This window comes from Adiantum capillus-veneris, chromosome 22, assembly GCF_014529385.1.
Source record: "Adiantum capillus-veneris isolate H3 chromosome 22, ASM1452938v2, whole genome shotgun sequence".
In the NCBI taxonomy this organism is placed as follows: domain Eukaryota; kingdom Viridiplantae; phylum Streptophyta; class Polypodiopsida; order Polypodiales; family Pteridaceae; genus Adiantum; species Adiantum capillus-veneris.
In genome coordinates, this window is record NC_140952.1 from 102,014,788 (window position 1) to 102,035,807 (window position 21,020).

The 21,020-nt window shown below is 43.5% G+C and overlaps 1 protein-coding gene across 3 annotated transcripts in view; it reads left to right on the forward strand.

Moving 5' to 3' along the window:
* The first annotated feature begins 207 nt into the window (after nucleotides 1-207).
* LOC147429925 (kinetochore protein) overlaps nucleotides 208-21,020 on the forward strand; it is a 106,296-nt gene continuing 85,483 nt past the window's right edge. Inside the window, exons 1-4 of one of the 3 annotated variants that reach the window (XM_086496115.1) lie at nucleotides 208-400; nucleotides 464-515; nucleotides 588-670; nucleotides 16,498-16,540. In XM_086496115.1, the coding sequence (XP_086352241.1) occupies nucleotides 371-400; nucleotides 464-515; nucleotides 588-670; nucleotides 16,498-16,540 (208 nt within the window). In that variant the 5' untranslated portion in view covers nucleotides 208-370. The remainder of the gene's footprint in view (nucleotides 401-463; nucleotides 516-587; nucleotides 671-16,497; nucleotides 16,541-21,020) is intronic. The other 2 variants (XM_086496114.1, XM_086496113.1) reach the window with 2 other exon arrangements.

Genomic DNA, 21,020 nt, shown 5'->3' on the forward strand with positions numbered 1-21,020 from the left:
CACTGTGTGCTTGCACTATGCAGGTAGTGTTTTTTATTTAAGCCATTGGTGAAAAGTATGCAGTCTATTGATTGTAGTTTAATAGAGTCATAGTCTGCACTTTTTGAGAGGCTTGGCCCCAGTTTGGGTAGCACATTTTGGCGTGTGTGTGTGTTTTGTGTGTGAGGTAGGTAAATAATACCGTAACGGTCTGTTTTGGTTTCTTTGTGGAGGTACATTTTCTGCTGTAGGACTTCCGCTCGGCCCCGAGGTGCCACTGTAAAGGCGGCCAAAAATCTTGTGAAAGCCCGGACATTGTGGATTCCCGCGTAAATAATAATGCCACGTCACCTGGCCATATGCTGGGCAGCTTCCTCACCGAGGGGCAACGATGCAGAATGCATGGAAGAACCCTTTCACCGTGAGTGCTGCAATCACTGCGTTTTGGTGTCTCGTACTGCACTAATGGTCGTTCTTCCTGCAGGGAAATTGTGAAGAAGCTAGGTGGCAGAACTCCTTGGGAGAGCTCTCAGACGGTAATTCTGAGAGAGAGAGAGAGAGAGAGAGAGAGAGAGAGAGTGAGCTTTTTTCACTTTCTTGGTTTGCAGAAGACGATATTTGCCCTGATCAAGTAGTCTATCACGAGGACCACCTTGAAAACCTGTTTGGACTTTACAATCGTGCAGATGAGGTAGATTTCTTTGACCAAAATAATCGTGTTCTAAGAGTATCTCGACTCGGAAGGATTTTCATTAGGGCTTCTATTTCAAGCAAGACAACAGGATTAAGTACACCTTGGCTGCATAACATGCACAACGAAACAAAAGAATGTTGAACGAACACTTCTTTTAAACTAGTCTTGCTTGGTGGGCCTTGATATATAACATCTATAGAATATAATAGGACATATGCAAATTGACTTTTAGCAGCTAGCACTGAAGGGAATAAGAGCAAGACTAATTTGGCAAGGGCGGCACTGCGTGAAAGGGATATACATTTGAAAAATGCTATAATGTTTATGGGAGGAGATGCAATAATGTTGATAAATGCTATAATGTTTATGCAATGCATGCTCCAATCTCTATACAATGCAGTGATTTCAAACATGGACGGTAAGCTAGTATGGTATAAATTATTTAGAGCTAAAAGTAAAGATGAACAAGGTGAATTCACTAATGTGATACACCACATGCATTCACTACTTGTATATTCACTTCTGTAATACATCACATAAATTTGGCAAGCAATCGTATGCTAAAAGTTACATGTGTAACTCACGTGCAGATGTTGATCGACATTGAGTGTATACTTCTGAAAACCAGATCCAAATAAACCAAAGCAAAGGAAGTAATGCGGAAAATTCTAGAACAAGTAAATAGATAAAGCATGAATGAACTGCAAAAATGAGGTCCTTTACTGACCTGCAATGTTGTACTCCTGTTGTTTGATTGTCCAATCTACATCCGATATGTGAGTCAAGCACAAAAAAGCAATGTAAATAGTTAAACATATCGTCTTGCAATGAAATGACACACTGAAAGTGCAAAGTATATTGTGCACGTCATACAGAGGTGCCATACAAAAGTATGGTGGAGAGCTGGCACTGTGGTCTCTCCAAAAATGATAAGAAACGGAAGCGTGCCCTGCCCCGTAGCGTTTATGTGTTGCGCCAAGCAAATGCATGCGCATGGACAATTGGATGCAGATAACAGACCTTGCAATGTTGTCGAGCTGGAGTCGCGTTTGTGTAATTGGAACGTGTAGTGTTGTGAATATATGTCCTCCCTGCCGTATACTAAACATGTAGATGTAACTTTATGCTCTATGTCCTATGATCAATATTACCTTCTCTCTCTCTCTCTCTCTCTCTCTCTCTCTCTCTCTCTCAGTTGTAAGCTGCTTCGGTCAGCAATTATGTCTTCTTGCCTCCTTGCTGACTAACTCGCGTTATGTATCGATGCCAAATTGATGTCTGCATTTGCAACCATCTGAACTTGATCCAATAGCTGCTGCGTACATGGACCTTTGCTCATAGAATCTGCCACCAGCATTCCCTGCTTCGTATGCATATGCAGAAAAGCAACATTGCAGTATACTATTGTTGCTAATCTCAACTGCGATCGCATTGACTGCCACCTGCACGCGGTTTAGAAAGAGAATCTCTTTACAGGACACTATGTTGACCATATTGTCTATTAAATTTTCTGCTATCCCATTGAATGGCCAACAGTAGTTCACTGCTGGAGTTTAATAGGTGTTGACATATTGGTATGCGTGTCTCCGGAAATGCTATTGCTTCGTAGTCCTTGTTCTCCGGCTTCTGCAGCATCAAAGCTCTTTGTGTGGAGAAAAGAATTAGCTTCTGCTTTTGCTCTTTGACTATTCTTTTGATCCTGGCCGACAGCGTAGGCACCTACATGATTGACTACTTGACTTCTGCTACAATGCTCTTGCATCTCCTTGGAGCTATACATTAACCAACTCCTACGGACACCATATTCTGCGTTGAATTGGTTATGAGAGATGTTTCTATTTGTTTGCAGATCGTTGTGAATTGCTCGACTCATCAAATTTTCAGATAGGCTATCAATGGAGTTGGACGAGAAGTGCGACTGAAGTCAACAGCTTAGCAGACCATGACTTGCACTAGTGACAATATTCCCCAATGCCTTTCCCTCGACATTGAGCTGTCTGCCACTAATCCCCTCACACTCTCTACTAAAAGCGGCACTCTTTGCTAAAAGCGCAAGCAGCTAGCACTAAGGCCGCCGGCTTAATTACTTGAGGATGACCATCATAAGCTTCGGTGTGATCGATCCTGCTAAGCTTTTCTACCCTCATGTCTAGTTCGATGTTTATTCTTTCCATTTCTTCTGCCTCTTCCGTCTGCATCACCAACACCCTGAACGGGCCTACGAAGGCAATGAGTTTTGGTGGTTCGACTCCAGATTAGGCCAACTGATTATCTTCTGTTTCATGAGTAGCACTAGAACTGTCACAAAGTGATGACGTGGCGGACAACAGAAACCCTAATTTCTGCCAGAAACCCTAATTTCCGAAAATTGGGGAGGCTGATTTTTTTTTTTTTTGGGGAAAATGATGAGCGACGCAAATTTCGCTTTTTCTCTACTTAAATGAGAAAGAGAGAGAGAATGCTTTTGCTTTCATGTTTTGACTCTTTGTGAGAGAGAGAGAGCAATTGCTTTTGATTTGAAGCTTTTGGGGCTCTGCTTTTGGGCATCCCTTGTAACCTTTAAATTAGTGGTGAGGGCCTCACTTCTCAGGGCATCTGGACGCAGAGTCTGAGAGTGAAACCCTAACCGCTCTCTTGTACTTTGATGATTGATTAATATAAAAAGAAATACCGAAAGGGGCGCCAGTCTTTGGGGCCAATATCTCTAGGCACGGAACTCCGCCGGGCCAGTGCAAATCTATTGTGATCTGTGAATTGTTTGGAAGTGGTTATTTGGTGCTATCGCGGTTGATTCTTGACTTGGAGTGTCCAAGTCTGTTACAAGAACAGACCTCTTCCATTGGTTGATCGCATGAAATATCTGATCTTTGAGCATGCTCCTCACTCCAGCTTGATGATCTACGAAATATAACTGGTCTCTGGTATTCCTTTCCGGTTCTACCCAGCTTACTGCTGCACAGGCAAACTGTGCGGAAAAGAATTGGTGTGGATCTTGAGAATTAAGCAATGGGATCTGCTGCATATCTCTCGCAAACTTGCGGCTTTTGGGGAACTTGCGAACTGCCTGCGTGGAGAAGTTCGAAGTGCTTTTGAGCTCTGTCTGCGGACTCGTTGCACGGCGGCGTTTTTATTGTTATTTGAGCTTTTTGCTAGCGCCAGTGGGAATGTGCCACGTGGTTGCTTGTGCGATCAGAGAGTGGGAAAAGAGCCTTTGGCTCACCAAGTAAATAGCATTCTGTAGCTTTTTAGTTTTATGACGGTCCCATTCTTTTTGTTTAAAGGTTTATCTCGTGCATTGCATTCAATTATTCAAAGAGGTAGTTGGGCATTGGCTTTGTTCAACTCTTGAAAGGTGGTCCTAAGCTGACTTCAGGTTGGGCCACTAGTCCTCCCTTACTGTTGTGATCATCTGTGTAGGCTCGTCGGAAGCGGGTCTCTCCTTGTACTTGCAAGCCCTCTCTCTCTCTCTCTTTCTCTCTCTCTCTCTCTCTGCACATGACCCCTTTAGCACTGTCTCATAAAGCTTGATACGTGGCCAATCATGATATTCCTTTAGTTCGCGGGATCTGCAATGCGAATTCTGGATTTGTAGATAGACACAATGTTATGCATAGTCCACTCTGTTGGTAGGTCCCCGACTACAGTTCTATTGAAAAGCGATGTAATGAAAGGAGCTAAAGTGTCTGCTGCTTATATATGGTACTCACTCTGCATATGCATATAATAGCTAGGTCGCGGATGGTGAGTGCGATGTACGACCCTCTCCAATATTGCTATTGTGAAGAAATTAGAGGTGGTAGACTCGACCATCTCTCTTCCAATTGGCATGCCACGTCATCACTTTGTGACACTTTAAACGGACACACCCATGCATGCTTGGAGTAATCATCAAAAGTACAGGTAATTACCCAAGGATGGAGTTTGTGTAGGCCACCATGCACAAGTTGCAACTTGCATGTAGCCCTTACTGAACCATCCTTTGGAAACTTTAAATGTTGTATGTTACCCAAAATACAGCCTTCACAAACATGTTTAGAAGGTGCTTCGAGAGGCGGCAAAGAAGCGACCATATCATATTTCTACAAATGTAGCAAATTGGCAAAATTCAAATGCCCAAAACGTGCATGCCAAAGTTTTGCATCTGAAAGAGCCTTTGAATCCACAGCTGCATTTGCAAAATTTTGCCCTCACTTGTCATACAAAGTGAGCTTATATAGCCGTCGGCACAAAATGCCAAATGCAACAATTTCATCACCAAAACTGAGATCATGAACTGTAACCTGTCATCCACAAATTTGACGACAAGACCATGTTTTGCAAGTGCAGTTACATACGAAAGGTACTTTTTGATCCCAAAGTGCATCAACAAGTGTGAAAGAATTGTCTTTCGTAGGAGTTAGCACAATCTTTTCAACTCCCTTGATCGGATAAGAGGCATTGTTGGCACAAGTGACCGCATTTTTGTGAGGACAGCCTCGAGAGAGGCGAGCAAGTCACGATGTAAAGTAATGTGCTTTGTAGCACCACTATCAAAGTACCAAACATGTGACGCTGCAGCAACTGACATACATGCATCATGGACAGAAGGACATAAGTATACTCGGCACTGAATACCCACTCTGCATCTACATCGACAACACAATCTCCATTTCCAGAAGGTTCTACAATAGCTGCAGTGGTAGTAGATCCAACCTCTTTCTTCTTGGCCACTTTTGCCTTCAACTTAGGATATTGCTTTATCAAGTGATCATTAGCCATTGCAATAATGATAATGCATCTTCTTCTTGCTTTTTTCTCTAGAATTCCCAGACGAGTTGCTTCAGCAGAAGCACAAGAAACAGGTGATCTGCTACTCATTGAAGAATCATGAGAAGTGGCTGCATTGCTAATACCACCTTTTCTTTGACCAACAACAAAAGCGTGTTCAATTGCACGCTGTTTAGCCCTGTTCTTTCTTGAAAGTGACTCCTGTAACAACAATGTACATAATGCATAAAACTTGATAGCTTGAGGGTTTTCTTGGGTCATAAGTCTCCCAAGTACTAGCAAAGGTCTGGTTAGAATTTGGCAACACATTGAGAATAGTAACTGTTAGAAATAACTTCACCTGCAATAATGAGTTGCTCATTAATATCCTTGATACCAGCAAGGAAAGTGTCCATGTTGTCTTCTGTAAAATCTTCGCCTCCAGCTCTTTACACAGCAATGCAATTTTAAACTCATTGCGACTTGCCTAAAGACAAGCCAGAGAATCCCAAGGCTGTTGTCACGTGCGCACTTCACTTGCGCCACGTGGACATGCTTCTGCCATAGTCTAGCATGAGTCTTAGCTTAGGACTGAGCTTGGCACCTTTGTGAGCCTCTAGCAGGACGTGCATGCCCACGCCGGCCATAGTTGCATACCCTCTCTTGCACAAGAACAATCATTTCATCATGCAGGCATTTGACCTCGTGAACCACCTCTTATAATTCATTTGATTAAAAGTGACTTTTTGGAATTCTTTTTGTAAGTTTATTGGAAAAGTAGGTAGGGAAAATTGCTAAAGATCTATAAAAGAAACCCACTGGGCACTCAATAGAAGCAGAAGAAGCAGGGACACAAGGAGGCAGGCACCCAACAGGCAGGCAACACCTCAGCAGGAGCCCTAGCGTTTTCTCAAGAAGAAGCAGACCGAGATCAGCATGGCGTTTTCAGTTTTCAGCAGACAGCCCAATGTTTTCAGTTTTCTGCCTTAGCCTCGCGAGAACCCGCTCCCACTAGGTTACAGATCCTCGCCAGATTCCCCATCTAGTACCAGATCACCGTAGCATTTTCAGAATTCAGCAGATCAGCCAACGTTTTCAGATTTCAGCCGGAATATCAAGAGTTCCGATCTGGACGAAAGGAGAAGCTAACTCCTTGATAAAAAGAGCCGAAAGGAGAAGCTAACTCCTTAACAAAAAGAGCAAACTGATTGTCCCTCGGAATGTCCCTTGGAATTTTTTTTGAGCTAACTTGAGTTGTTTTGCAGATATGCTGTAATCGCGGACGATTACTCTCTTTCAAGAAGGGGAGATGTCACAAACTGATGACGTGTCAAAGCCATGAAGAAGGGAGCCAACTTGCAGATGTGGGCCTAAACCGTAAGTGAAGAGGTAGAGCACCAGGAAATAAAGTAGGGCTTACACACACACACAAGAGAACGTCCGCTTTTCATGCTGGCAGTGTTGACGTGGCAGGACTGTACGGATTTTCGTAAATTGCGCTAGCAGCTTTTTGGCTTTGCTTTTGGACTAGATGCTTTTGAGTTTGAAGGCTTTTCACTGTAATTGCTTTTTAGGCCAAGGGCCTTTAAGTATGAGGTTAGGGCTCATTCTCTTGCATGCTTCCTGGAGAAGGTGCAGAGTCTGGAGTACCGACTTGTACTGTGTTGATGCAATATAAAGAAATACCGAAAGGGGCGCCAAGGTTTGGGGCCAATACTTTGTCGGGTGGAATTCCGCCACTCTGTGTCGCGTGTCGTCTCTCTTTCAGTTCAGTTGTTATTGAAGTGCTAAAAGTCTGTTCAGTCTGTTCTTTTCTATTGGCACGTGGTGCCCGTCTTGTGACAAAAATCCTCTCTTCCAATCCTACACACAAAAGAGTCGTGTTCTCGGGTTCCTTCTCGTAATCAGCCCCGTCTATGACGTTCATGGGCTGAAAACAGAGAAAAACAGCAGCTTGTCGTGATGGAAACACGCTCCGTAGGCACTTCTTCGCGAGGGAACTCGCGCACTGGGTCCTGGCGACATCGGGTACACTTGGGGCAGCCATGGACATCACCGGCAACGTCTTCTTTGCGGCTGAAATTTGCAGCAGCATCTCCTCCTTGAGGAAATTGGTCTTCTCCTTTGAGTGAGGGCATGTGATGCTTTTATAGCTCCCTGACCACGGCAAAGATAGCAGAGCATTGGCTACTCGCGTAGAGATCGCGGCCGTTTTTCGTTTTTTTTTGGTTTGTTTGTTTGTTTTGGCGTTGTTCTACCAAAAAAAGAGAGAAAAATCGGTGGGTGGTTTTTACTGCTTTATTTAATCATAGGCTGCCCACTTATTAAGCGGGCGGCCGGTCACCTTTAAAAATGGTCTCAATAAAACCTTATAAGTTAAAAACAATGCTTTCACAACACTTCCCAGGCGTCCCTGGATGCAATCACATACATAGTTGCAATGCAGACATAGACTTCCTCACGAGAAAGCATCTGCATTCCCGAAAAGCAATCCGCTTTCTCAAAAAGCATCTGTTTTTCCTCAAAGTTTCCTTTGAACCCATCTTCATTCAAGTGCTTGCTTTTCCTTGTGCACAATTCTAACATAGTTCGGAATTTCCTCTCGACTATGGATATTCCCTTTTTGATGCACCTGTCACCCACCTTGTGACGCATCAGGAATACCCATCACCTAGTCCTTTCCTACGGAACCTACGGTACAATCTCCTTCGCGATGCTCTATGTCACCCATCCTATGACGCATCAGAGATGTCCGTTCCCGGATGGTCGGATACTTCTTTCCGATGCTCCCTGTCACCATCCGATGTGACGCATCAGAAGTACTCGTTCCTGGTGGCCTTACAGATATTCTCGTTCTTAGTGCTCCCGTCATTACTTTGAATGACTCACTAGGAATACTCTGTACTCGGATGTCTCCAGCGACAAAAACCCTCACTTAAAATTCCAATAATTCATTTAGAATTATTTTTCTTGGTGTCCCAAGCGAGAAAACCCTCTCACTTATAAATCCAACAATTCATTTAGAATTAATTTTTTGTCAGATAAAGCCAATTTAGCAACATCCCTCTCACTTATAAACAATTGTCCTCAACTGTAGAGGTCCAACTGACCTGCCGGGGAGAAATCGGAAAAATAAACCTTGCTCAATGATGAATTGAGCTAGTCCTTTCTCAAAAGAGATCTCAAAAATTAATTTAAACAAAAATTCAAAATTTACTTACCTTACCGGTTCATGTCCTTCCTCTAGTACCTCGAGGATATCCTTCACCAATTATCAAACTTACGAGCGATGTAAGAACTCGTCATTCGTGTCTTTCCAACCGATTGGAAGTTTCCTCATCCAAGAATCGGTTAACTCGATGCCACCTTCTCAATCCCGAGAAGAATAATCTTCCTAGAAATCAATCTAGGTATTTGTCCTTGCGCATAATCCTGCGCTGTTAGTCCAGAGGGTATTAAACCTCCTGTGTTCTCCCACATAGGGAATGCCCAAGTCATAGAGCATTAATCTCGATGTCTTTCTTTCACAAATAGAGTCTGCGATCACCTTAAAGAAGGTTCTTATTCCTCAAAGATGTAACTTTGATCAAACCTGCCCTCTCGCTTGAAGTTTGAGGGTCGTCTATTCAAAAACTCAGGAGTTACATTGAATTCCCTTACTCCAAACTTTCTCCGGATAGCAACGTATCCTTCGAGGAGAGGTAACAAAAATTCATTGTTTTTGTGTTCAATGGTTCATGTCCCACTGCGGGGATTAGATTCTATGTACACTGAGGTGTACACTTTCAGCTTGTATTGCTGACTCCACCATCCGGTGCAAAGTATCTTGCGGATGCGTTTACAAAATTCGGGCAAAAGTCCTTCGTTAAATTTCTTTATCATTTCTTCCTCAAAGAGGTTCAAGAATGGAGCCACCTTAGCCACCTTGGAAAGAGTGAACGAATATTGATTCACATAATCCATGACTCGCTCATGCTCCTATCGGGCAAACCGATCTCAATCTTCTTCGATGCGTTCCTCAAAGCGTAGAGGGAAAAAAAAAGTCCAAAAATTCAGCCTTGAATTAAATCCAAGTCTTGTTGTGAATTCCTTGCAGAGCTTTGGTACACCACCATGTACTTGCAATTCCCCTTGAGGTGTTTGGTCACATGCCTCACCTTCGACGCTTTTCAGAAATTGCCGTTTGCAAAGGCAACTTCAAACTGTCAAATGAAAGCGGTAGCTTCCGAGGCATCTTCCCTTCCGTCAAAAGTATCAAACTTGACTGAAGTGTTCCTTGGTCTAGAGACCTTCTTCATATCCTTCCCGGAATGACGGGATTTCATGGCTATGGTTCTGGATTGATGTTCTTGGATATTTTCAAGGTTCTGAAGTATCTTGAGTATTTCGCTCCTTGGATTCTCTAGGTTCTTGAGCATCATGCTCTTGTCTCCTTCTCAAAGAATCCCAAGTCTTGTGTCGACTTCTTGCAGAGAGAAAAATTTTCCCAACTCTATGGGATTTTCCTGCACGACTTAGGATTCCGCTTGCTTACTTCTCTCTTGGCTTGTGATAGCTTCTTCCCGTATCTTCCTAGAGTCATCCTCCTTTACAGAGAAAGAGAGGAGACCATGCTTTGATACCACTGTCACAAACAAGAGCGCATAGCAATATAGAATATACTTGGATAAATAGAATTTATCACTTAAAACTGAAGCCAGAGTATATATATATATATATATATATATATATATATATATATATATATACAGACACACACACACACATAGAGAGAGAGAGAGAGAGAGAGAGAGAGAGAGAGAGAGAGAGAGAGAGAGAGAGAGAGAGAGAGAGAAGGTCGACATAGTATTGGGGACCAGAAGATGGGCTGGTCCCCCCCTCCCGTAATAGTATCTTTATTACCGAGGAGAAGTCTATACAAGCACTAGAACCGAACGTATTACCACGTTTGTTCGAGAATAAGACTTGATGGTTCCCGGAAGCCTCGGCTTCCTATTCCTAGGGCAAAACCCTATTCCAAGGAACATCCGTTCCTTATTCCAAATCCTCGAGAATCAAGGTTCTCGCCTCTGGATCTCACCTTCTAGACTCGGGGCATGGCATCCCTGCAACTCTTTTCTGACTCTATTTCCAGAGTCCTTTTCTCGCAGAACAACTCTGCTTTCTCGGACGCGAAGTCCTTACTTGGGAATCTCAACTTCCGGATCACATCTTGATAGACTACCTCTCTCCAATCCGTGGATCTAGCTCAACTGACCATTGAGCAAGATTTGAAATTTTTTTGGTTTCTCTCCGGCAGTTCAATTGGACCTCTGCAGTTGACACAGGACAACTGTTTATAAGTGAGAGGGATGTTGCTAAATTGGCTTTATCTGACAAAAAATTAATTCTAAATGAATTGTTAGATTTATAAGTGAGGGTTTTCTCGCTTGGGACACCAAGAAAAATAATTCTAAATGAATTATTGGAATTTTAAGTGAGAGGGTTTTTCTCACTGGAGACATCCGAGTACAGAGTATTCCTAGTGCGTCGTCCGGAGTAACGACGGGAGCACTGTGAACGGAATATCTATAAGGCCGCCAGGAACGGGTACTTTTGATGCGTCACATCGGTTGGGTGACAAGGAGCATTGGGAAGAAGTATCTGACCATATGCGAATGGACATCTCTGATGCGTCATAGGATGGATGACATAGAGCATCGCGAAGGAGATTGTACCGTAAGTTCTGTAGGAAAGGACTAGGTGATGGGTATTCTTGATGCATCACAAGGTGGATGACAGGTGCATCGGAAAGGGAATATCCATAGTCAGGAGGAAATTCCGAACTATGTTGGAATTGTGCACAAAAAAAAGCAAGCACTTGAATGAAGACGGGTTCAGAGAAACTTTGAGGAAAAACGGATGCTTTTTGAGAAAGCGGGTTGCTTTTTGGGAAAGCAGATGCTTTCCCGCAAGGAAGTCGATGTCTGCATTGCAACTGTGCATGTGATTGCATCTAGGGACACCTGGGAAGCGCTGTGAAAGCATTGTTTTTAACTTATAAGGTTTTATTGAGTTTTTGGAAAGATTTAGACTCTTTTTAAAATACTCTGGCCGCCCACTTAATAAGTGGGCAGTCACCTGGAAAATAAAGCAGCAAAAACTAGCCAATGATTTCTCTCTCTTTTTATGAGAGAACAACGCCAAGAAAAAGAAAAAGAAAAAAAAGCCGTGATCTCTACGCGAGCAGCTTGCGCTCAGCTATTCGTGCCATGGTCAGGAGCTATAAAAGCATCACATGCCTCACTCAGAGGAGATCATTTTTTTGCAAGAAGAAGATGCTTCTCCGGATTTCATCCTCAAAGAAGACGTTGCCAGTGATGCCCATGGCTGCCCCAAGTGTACCAGATGTCGCCAAGACCCAGTACCAGATGTCGCCAAGATCCAGTGCGCGAGTTCTCTCGCGAAGAAGTGCCTACGGAGCGTGTTTCCATCGCGACAAGTTGCTGTTTTTCTCTGTTTTCAGCCCATAAACGTCGTAGAGGGGGCTGATTTACGAGAAGGAACCCGAGAACACACCTCTTTTGTGTGTAGTATTGGAAGAGAGGATTTTCTATGTAGAGATCTCTTCCGGGGAATTGCTTTTCGAGAACCCGAGTTGTGTTTCGAGTGTCGAGACTTTGAAGGTAATGATTTTCATGTTATAAACTATTTATTTGCAGGTATACTTCCTCTTAGTGAGGGAGTAGGAGCATAGGAAGACATGAGCCTCACAGGAGAAAAGTGCTCTGAAGAATTAGAGCCAGATCAACCCAAGGGTTTCGTACCCGAGTTTGGGAAGTAGATCCACGGTTCAGAGAAGGTAGTCTCTCGAGTTGTGATCCGGAAGTTGAGATTCCCAAGTAAAGACTTCGAGTCCGGGAAAGCAGAGTTGTTATGCGGGAAGAGGACTCTGGAAACAGAGGCGGAAAAGAGTTGCAGGGATGCCATGCCTTGAGTCTGGAAGGTGAGATTCAGAGGCTTTGGAATAAGGAACAGAAGTTCCTTGGAATAGGGTTTTGCCCTAGGAATAGGAAGCTGAGGCTTCTGGGAACCATCAAGTCTTATTCTAGAACGAACGTGGTAATACGTTCGGTTGAAGTGCTTGTATAGACTTCTCCTCAGTAATAAAGATACTATTAGGGGGGGGACCAGCCCATCTTCTGGTCCCTAGTACTGTGTCGATCTTCTCACTCTATTTATTTTTCTCTATTTCCTTTGGCTTCAGTACTAAGTGATAAATTCTATTTATCCAAGTCTATTTTATATTGCTACGCGCCCCCGTTTGCGACTTGGGGGGGGAGGGGGGGGGGGAGACGAAAAACAGCCGCAATCTCTATGTGAGCAGCCAATGCTCTGCTAAAGTAAAGCAGAGTTGTTCTGCGAGAAGATTTCTAAAAATAAAGTCAGAAAAGAGTTGCAGGGATGCCATACCTTGAGTCTGGAAGGTGCGATTCAGAGGCGAGAACCTTGATTCTCGAGGATTTGGAATAAGGAACGGAAGTTCCTTGGAATAGGGTTTTGCCCTAGGAATAGGAAGCCAAGGCTTTTGGGAACCATCAAGTCTTATTCTAGAACGAACGTAGTAATGCGTTCGGTTCAAGTGCTTGTATAGACTTCTCCTCAGTAATAAACATACTATTACGAGGGGGGGGGACCCAACCCATCTTCTGGTCCCCAGTACTGTGTCGATCTTCTCACTCTATCTCTCTCTCTCTCTCTCTCTCTCTATTTCTCTCTATATCCTTTGGCTTCAGTTCTAAGTGATAAATTCTATTTATCCGAGTATATTTAATATTGCTATGCGCTCCCGTTTGTGACACTCTCTTTCTCTCTCTCTCTACTAAAGTTTAGTGACTTTGAAGTTTCTGTTCATGTTGCTATTGTTTTTGGCTTGGAGTGTTCAAGCTTGTAACACCACCACGTGCCAACGGAAAAGAACAGATTGAACAAACTTTACACGCTTCAAAACAATTGTATTGAAAGAGATACACTGCACACGAGACACGGAGTGGCGGAGATTCACCCCAAGCGAGTATTGCCCCCAAACTGTGGTGCTTCTTTCGGAATTTCTTTATATTGCTTCAACTTAGTACAATGCAGGCAACACTACTCTGTATCTCCATGTGGAAGTTGCCGGAGAATGAGCCCTTAACACATATTTGAAGGCCCTTGGCCTACCAAAAGTAGTTTACATGAAAAGTATCTAATCCAAAAGCATCTGGTCCCAAAAGCTAGCGCATTAAGCTGCCAACGCGTTTCACAAAAATCCGTACATTTGCCACATCAACAACGCAAAACACGGGTATCCATACAACTACCACGTCATCATCTTCTACGCAAAGTTATTTGTGTGTGTGGGTGCTTTACTTTAGACCCCATCGGATGGGGTCTCATAAGTTTTCTGGGGGTTAGGATGCTTAATTCTAACCCAACTTGTTATTTGGGCCACTCGGCGAGGATCTGTAAGTTGGTAAGAACTTCGTCTTCTTTTGCTTCTGCTAGGGTTTAGGCCCCTCGGCCAGGATTTACAGGTTTGGCTAGGGTTAGGGCTAGATCGACCAACCCTCTTGGTCTTCAGTAGCTTGACGCATCAGCAGTTTGTGACGGCCTTTTTCGGGTATTGTGGTTGACGGTATCTGCTTGGGAACTTCTATGCATTGTTGCACTCGATGATGTTTACTCTTTCAAATTTGCATGTCTGTTTATGTAAGGAAATGACTGCATCATTCTGTCTCTAGAGAAGCTAGTGTATCGAGAGTTTTGTTTGGATGAGATGACTAGATGGTGGTCAAGAGCATGAAGAGTTTGGCCTAGAGATGGCTAGATGGTGATCCTAGTGCATCAAGAGTTTTGTCTAGATGATGGCTAGATGGGAATTCTAGTTTATGAAGTGTTTTGGATTGGATTGGATATAACAAACTTGGACACTCCAAGTCAAGATTCTACCGCGACACACCAGAGATTCACTTAAAAACAATTCACAGTTCACAATTGATTCGACATGGCCCGGCGGAGTTTCGTGCCTAGAGATATTGGCCCCAAAGACTGGCACCCCTTTCGGTATTTCTTTTTGTATTAATCTGGACGCAGAGTCTGAGAGTCATGTGATGTCTTGTGATGTCAAGTGATGTGACCGTCGATTGGTACATGTGCTAGATGTGTGTTCCTAGTGTGTGGGTACTAATAGTCAGTGTCTGCTAAGACAGTTTATGGCTTCTGTCTGTTTTGCAGGCGTAATCGAGGGCGATTACAATGCTTTTAAGACGGAGGTATGTCACAAACTAGGTGAGGCATGGACCTGGGCATGTGGCAACAGACCCAAGCACACACACCCGTAAAATGCGGCAGTGATGTGGCAGGAATTCCGGATTTTCCGCAAGCTGATGATGTGGCATGATTGTAGGGCAGTCTCCACAAATCGCGGCGCAAATTACGGCAGCTGTACAGAACTCTCAGCTTTTGCGCTGTGAAAAAGCAGTGAAAATCCTACACAATATTTTGGAAAGCTTTTTGGAGACTTGCTTTATTTTAAGCCTATTTTAAAAGAGCTTTTGATTTTGGCAGCTTTTGGGGCTCTGCCTTTGGCATCCCTTGTAATCAATAAATAGATGGGCAGGGCTCCCACTTCTCAAAGCATCTGGACGCAGAGTCTGAGAGTGAGAACCCTCCCACTCTCTTGTAGTTTGAACTCAGATTAATACAAAAAGAAATACCGAAAGGGGTGCCAGTCTTTGGGCCAATATCTCTAGGCACGGAAGTCCGCCGGGCTCGAATCAATTGTGAACTGTGAATTGTTTTGAAGTGAATCTCTGGTGTGTCGCGATAGAATCTTGACTTGGAGTGTCCAAGTTTGTTACATTGGATGAGATGACTAGATGAATTGTATGCCATTGACTGCTTAGTTTGAACTTTGTGGATCTAAGTTGTTATGCGAAATTGATGGTTGATTAGGATGTGCAAATGCATGTTTTGTGATTGTGTGGTCTTGTGGGATGGTTATTGGCAGGGAGTCCGTATTGAATAATTGATTTAATGTGTGTTTTGGAGTCGTAATTGAGGGCGATTACTCTTCTTACTGGAGGGGTGTATGTAACGAAGTGACAACGCGGCATGACCTAATCGGATTAAAAGTGGAGAACAAGAGCTAAGCAGGCCCAAACAGAGCCGGGCCCAAAAAGCCAACAGCCAGCATAAAATGTGGCGCATTTGGCAGCGGAAAATGGGCGCCATATAGTTGTTGATGTGGCAACTAGGGTGCTAGTTATGGAAACTGTTGACTTTTTAAGGCTTTTGGGGTGTTAGTTTTATGAAAAAGTAGTTGACTTTGGTGCTTTGGCATTCACAAAACATAACTTAGATAAATTCTCTTTTGGGTGCAACAATAAAAGAGAGGCCAAGGGTGCCTCTAGAGCATGTCAGATTGCAACTTTGTGGATAACTCAACAGAAGAGCTTGGCTCTTTGACATTTGTACATTGACTATGGTCTTATGGAACGAAGAAATATAGCAAGGGATGCCTAGTTGAGGGGCCAATGCTTCTAGAAGTAGAACTTTGCCTCTTTGTGTCTCTTGTCTATTGTGTTCTTTGTTTCAAGTTCAAGTTTGCTGTTTTGGTTCAATATTGTTGCAATGTTTTTACTACCTTGTCAAATGACTTGTCGGTTACCCATAACCTTCTCTCTCTCTCTCTCTCTCTCTCTCTCTCTCTCTCTCTCTAAAAGTTACGGAACTTTTTAATCAATGAACCAAGGAACAAAGCAGTAGCACAACCGGGCAAGGAAGGGGTGTTTGGATTAGTGTGATATCTGATCCTGTGTCATGTTTATTATTGGCTGTCCCAGATAGTTTGTCGTCGGTTGTGCTTGACAAATGAAGCATGTGAAAGAGATTGAATCCATAAAGAATGTATGTCAAGTAAAAGGGCTAAATAAAGAGCATTCACATTAGACATAACATTAATAATTTTATGGCTTATAACGTAATTTTTTCTTATACTAATGCTATCAAATAGGATTTGAATTAATGACAGTTTTATTTTTTGAAATCTTCTGACATAGGCTAAGCTTGGAGGTCGTTTGAAACAAAATATTTTGAAAACAGGTAATGTTGAATGTTTTCCAAATTGTTGGTGATGAAATTTTGTCTTTGTTTTAAAAACTAAATTCAATCGAGTGTACCAGTGAGGTGTATACTAGTTTGGGACTCCAAATAGTTACTTCAACTTTGTGCAAAGTATATTTGTTCCAATTTACAAGGCAACTATGGTGAAGAGAGATCACTGAGGTAGAAAGAGACAGGATATTTGAGAGAGAGAGAGAGAGAGAGAGAGAGAGAGAGAGAGAGAGAGAGAGAGAGAGAGAGAGAGAGAGAGAGAGATGAAATGCTAAACGTCTTCAAAAGGCCAAAATGACCTATGAGACCAAATTGATACAATCCTTGTGGATCTAATCTGTCTGGGTACAAAAATAAAATGAAGTAAAGTGAGACTAAAACTAAAAGACTAAAATCGTCAGCCTGAAAATCATCATCATTATCATCCATGCCCGAGGATGCCTGGCATCGGGTGTTGTCCAAGAAAGTATTGCATCGGTCGTTGAAGAGCTTCATCAATGTCTGCCTCTTTAAATAGTCGTACTGGGCGTCTCCCATGTCGTGCTAGAATAGTCTTGATTCTTTGGTGGAGCCTCCGTCGATGCCGTTGTTGCCCCCGTAGATGTGGGCATCCGAGCTCAGTGGCTCTGTCCACTAATATACCTTTGGTAGAAGTGGGCTCTGAAGTCTGCTGTGAAGCATGCTCATCCGGTTGCTGAGTCCCTGCTGTATAGAAGTCAGTGATCTCCCTGTGTGAATGTCTCCCACTACTTGGTCTCCTCAGGATACTTTTCCTGTGTCTGTGCATCTCTAGCAAAAACAACCCGAGGCATCTCTGATCCTGATATCTCATGACTCTAGCCACGGTCCAAAGCCCTCTTTGAATAGACAGTGAAAGCGGCCTCGTACCTTATAGTATATTGGACAATGACAAATGTGATGTATCTCTGTCTCTGGCTCTATATGATATAACTGGCATATCTTGGTTTCTATTGGTACTCTCCTAACTCTGCCAGTCTCAATCTCTAGCTGATGCGATGATGTGCACATCTGACCAATAGCACATTGTATCCCATAGGATAAATGAGTGTCCATATAGGCCGGTCTGATCACATATCCATCCTCTGTTAGTTGGAGGAGATGTTCTCTATAGAAAGCCATCTTCGTGCCCAACTCTTGTATCGGCTATATCCATGTGCTTTTGGTATCTAGCTGAATCAAATCCTGACGTATAAGTCTAGTGGTCTCTGTCCGTGTGAGAGAAAGGGAGGGTGCATCCAAGGAGTATTGGAATGGAGGTAGTCTATCCATGCTGAAGCCATGATGTCATCTGCCCATACCAACATGCTGTGTTACCTTGTAGCGCTAGTTGTCGGGATGTCTCAAGTGCTAGCCGAGTCTCGGAAGGTCCCATAAATTATGCATGAAGGAAACTGATCTAGTAAGGGCTTCAACTATGAGAGGAGGGGCAACTAGCACAGCCCGAATAATCTCATGTGGCCCAAGAAGGGAGGTCCTCCGCTCCTTTGTCGCAGGTTACCTAGATGGAATAAAGTCACAAATCTTCCTTTGGATTTCAGGGATATTGATGGGCTGATAGTATTCTGCTCAATGACTTTATGAAAGAAGTACTTCGAGTTGGGAATTCCCGAAATGAATCTGATTCACGTGTGCTCTCTCATGTGAGTAATGTTTGAGTGCATGTTTGAAAGACGAAATGATTGCAGCATTTCGGCCTTGTGATTCCAGAGAGATGAGATGGACATGATAGCAATAAGAATTAGTCAATCGAGACATTTATGGAGATTTGGGATAGATCTAGATGTGATTGCTATATAGTTGCCGATTGATCATGATCCAATAGCTCGATGGACGTAGTGATGTGAATGTGATTTAAATGTTCAGTGACTATCGCCTTTGTGCAAGTGCTGGATATGTGTTGTCTAGTGCGTCAGTGTTTAGAGTCGGTGTCTTTTACGGCTTGAGAAGGTACACTAACGAAAACGAAAGGGTAAGGAGTGGCTTTTTCCAAAGCTGAGTATGCGATACTATGGCCCTTTCAAATCGTAGAAAAGATCAATGATGTATCCTTCAGATTGAAGTTGCCTGATACTTGGAAGATTCACAATGCATTTCATGTGAGTCTATTGAAACCTTTCAAAGGTGAGGTGCTAGTGGACAGGGAGCCTGAGGAACAGCGTGAAGTGGAAGAGATCGAGGGGTCTCTCGTTCTTGAACAGAGACTGGCTCACAAGGAAAGGAAAGTGAAAGGTAAAGTGATACGGCGGTTCTTAGCTAAGTTCAAGAACTATCCGGCATTGGATGCGAAGTGGATGGAGGAGGACCTAGCAGATACTCGTCAGATTTTGGAACTTTACCTTGAGGCTTTTGGTCTAGCTTCGATTATTCCAAGAGTTCTCAATGATCAGTGGGCTGAATCTTGTGCAGTCGGGATTGCACAAGAGGGGAGTCACTCCGCTCCTTTGTCACAGATTACCTAGATGGAATAAAGTCACTGACTTCCTTTGTGATTTTAGGGATACTGATGGGCTGACAGTATTCTGCTGTATGAGTTTATGAAAGAAGTACTTCGAAATGGGAATTCCTGATATAAATTTGTTATATGTGCTCTCTCATGTGAGTAGTGTTTGAGTGCATGTTTGAAAGACGAAATGACTGCATCATTTCTGTCTTGTTCTCCTGAGAGGTGAGGTGGACATGATAATAACAAGATTTGTTTAATCAAAACATCCACGAGAGATCAATGAGATCTGGATGTGATTGCTAAATATGTTACAATAGATCATGAGTGCTGGATATGTGTTGTCTAGTACGCCAATACTTAGAGTCAGTGTCTATTGAACTGGTTTCTGGCTTATGTCGGTTTTGTAGGCGTAATCGAGGGCGATTACAATTCTTTGAAGAGGGGGGTATGTCACAAAGTGATGATGTGGCATGGCCGAGTGGACCAACTCCAATGAAAATGAAAGATTTCAATTTATAAGATGGTCCAACTTATAGTGTCCTGTTCGATGGGGCCCATGGGACACTAGAGGCTAAAAATTGCGTTGAATTGTTGACGTGGCAGCGTTGTACGGAAGCTCCACATTTCGCGCTGACTGTTGACGTGGCCTATAAATTAATTGACAGGGCCTCAGTCTGACCATGTGAAGCTGTGAGAGCTCGGCAGAGTTGAGGACCCTCGAACATTGTACTTTGCCAACCATTAATCATAAAAAAATACCCAAAGGGGCGCCAGTCTTTGGGGCCAATCTCTCTGGGCGCGGAACTTCGCCGTGCCGTGTCGACTCTCTCTCAGTTTTGTTCAAGTTTGTTAAGCTGTTTTCAGTTTCTCTTGCATGTGTTGCATCCGATTCTCAGCTTGGGGTGTCATAGTCTATTATAGAACTAGGGTAGAAATCCCCTCGAGAGTGCGTACTTGCCTTGCAACTGATCTGTAGAAGCCATAATCCCCCAAATGAGCTCTGTGGGTACCCCTGTGACTTGCAGTTCTCGCATCAGTCTAGCTCTGGGTACTGTATCAAAAGCTTTGTGGAAGTCCACAAAGCTACAATATATCTGTTTTCCATGTCACTTGCCCTCCTCAATAATGGCTCGTAGAGTCAGGATGTGATCAAGAGTAGAGAAACCCCTCCTGAAACCTGCTTGTCTTGTTGCTCGTATACCCTGTCTCTCTGCCCATCTACTAAGTTGCTGCTCGAGAATGGTTGCGTATAACCGTGCTAATGTGTGACCGATCATAATAGTACGGTAGTTCCCATGCTCCATAGGGTTGCTTGCCTTTAGGATAGGCACGATAGTAGAAAAACTCCATGTCTTAGGCAGGCCCTCACACATTGTTAGGTGCAGCGGAATGATTGTTTGCGCTTTGCCCAAGATGAGTGCTCCGAACTGTGCTAAAGGGTTCCTTTTAGTTCTTATGGAAGGGAGAGCCTTCCGTTCTTAATGGAAAGTGCTATGATCACAAATGAATGGACATTGTGCGTGCAAGTGTATGAGACTGAGAGATAGAGAGAGAAGAGAGATATGACACCAGAGACGTTGTAAAACCCTCCTCCAAAGGCCCCACTCTCGTCGGCGAGAGTGGTCTACTTATGATTGCACAAAGTGGTACAATGCGGATGCAATGGACTGATGCAACTTGGGACTATGCCGATGACGACGACGGTGATGACGACGACGACTTTAGGGCTGAAATCTGTGGTCTTCTAATTGCTGAAAATTTGCAAATCTTTGGGCTGTTTTGGGTGGCTGAAAATGACTGTTTTGGCTGCGTTTTTATGGCTGAAAATGGGGGTTCTTCTGCAACCAACTAGGGCGGAATGGTCTGCTGTCCACGAAGGCTGAAAACGCTGCTGTTCTGCTGCGGAATGGGCTGAAAACCAAAAACTCTGATCAGCCTGCTGATCGTTAGTAGAAACGCTGGCTATCTGGGGAAGCTGGCGATCATGGGAGAAAACGCCAGGGC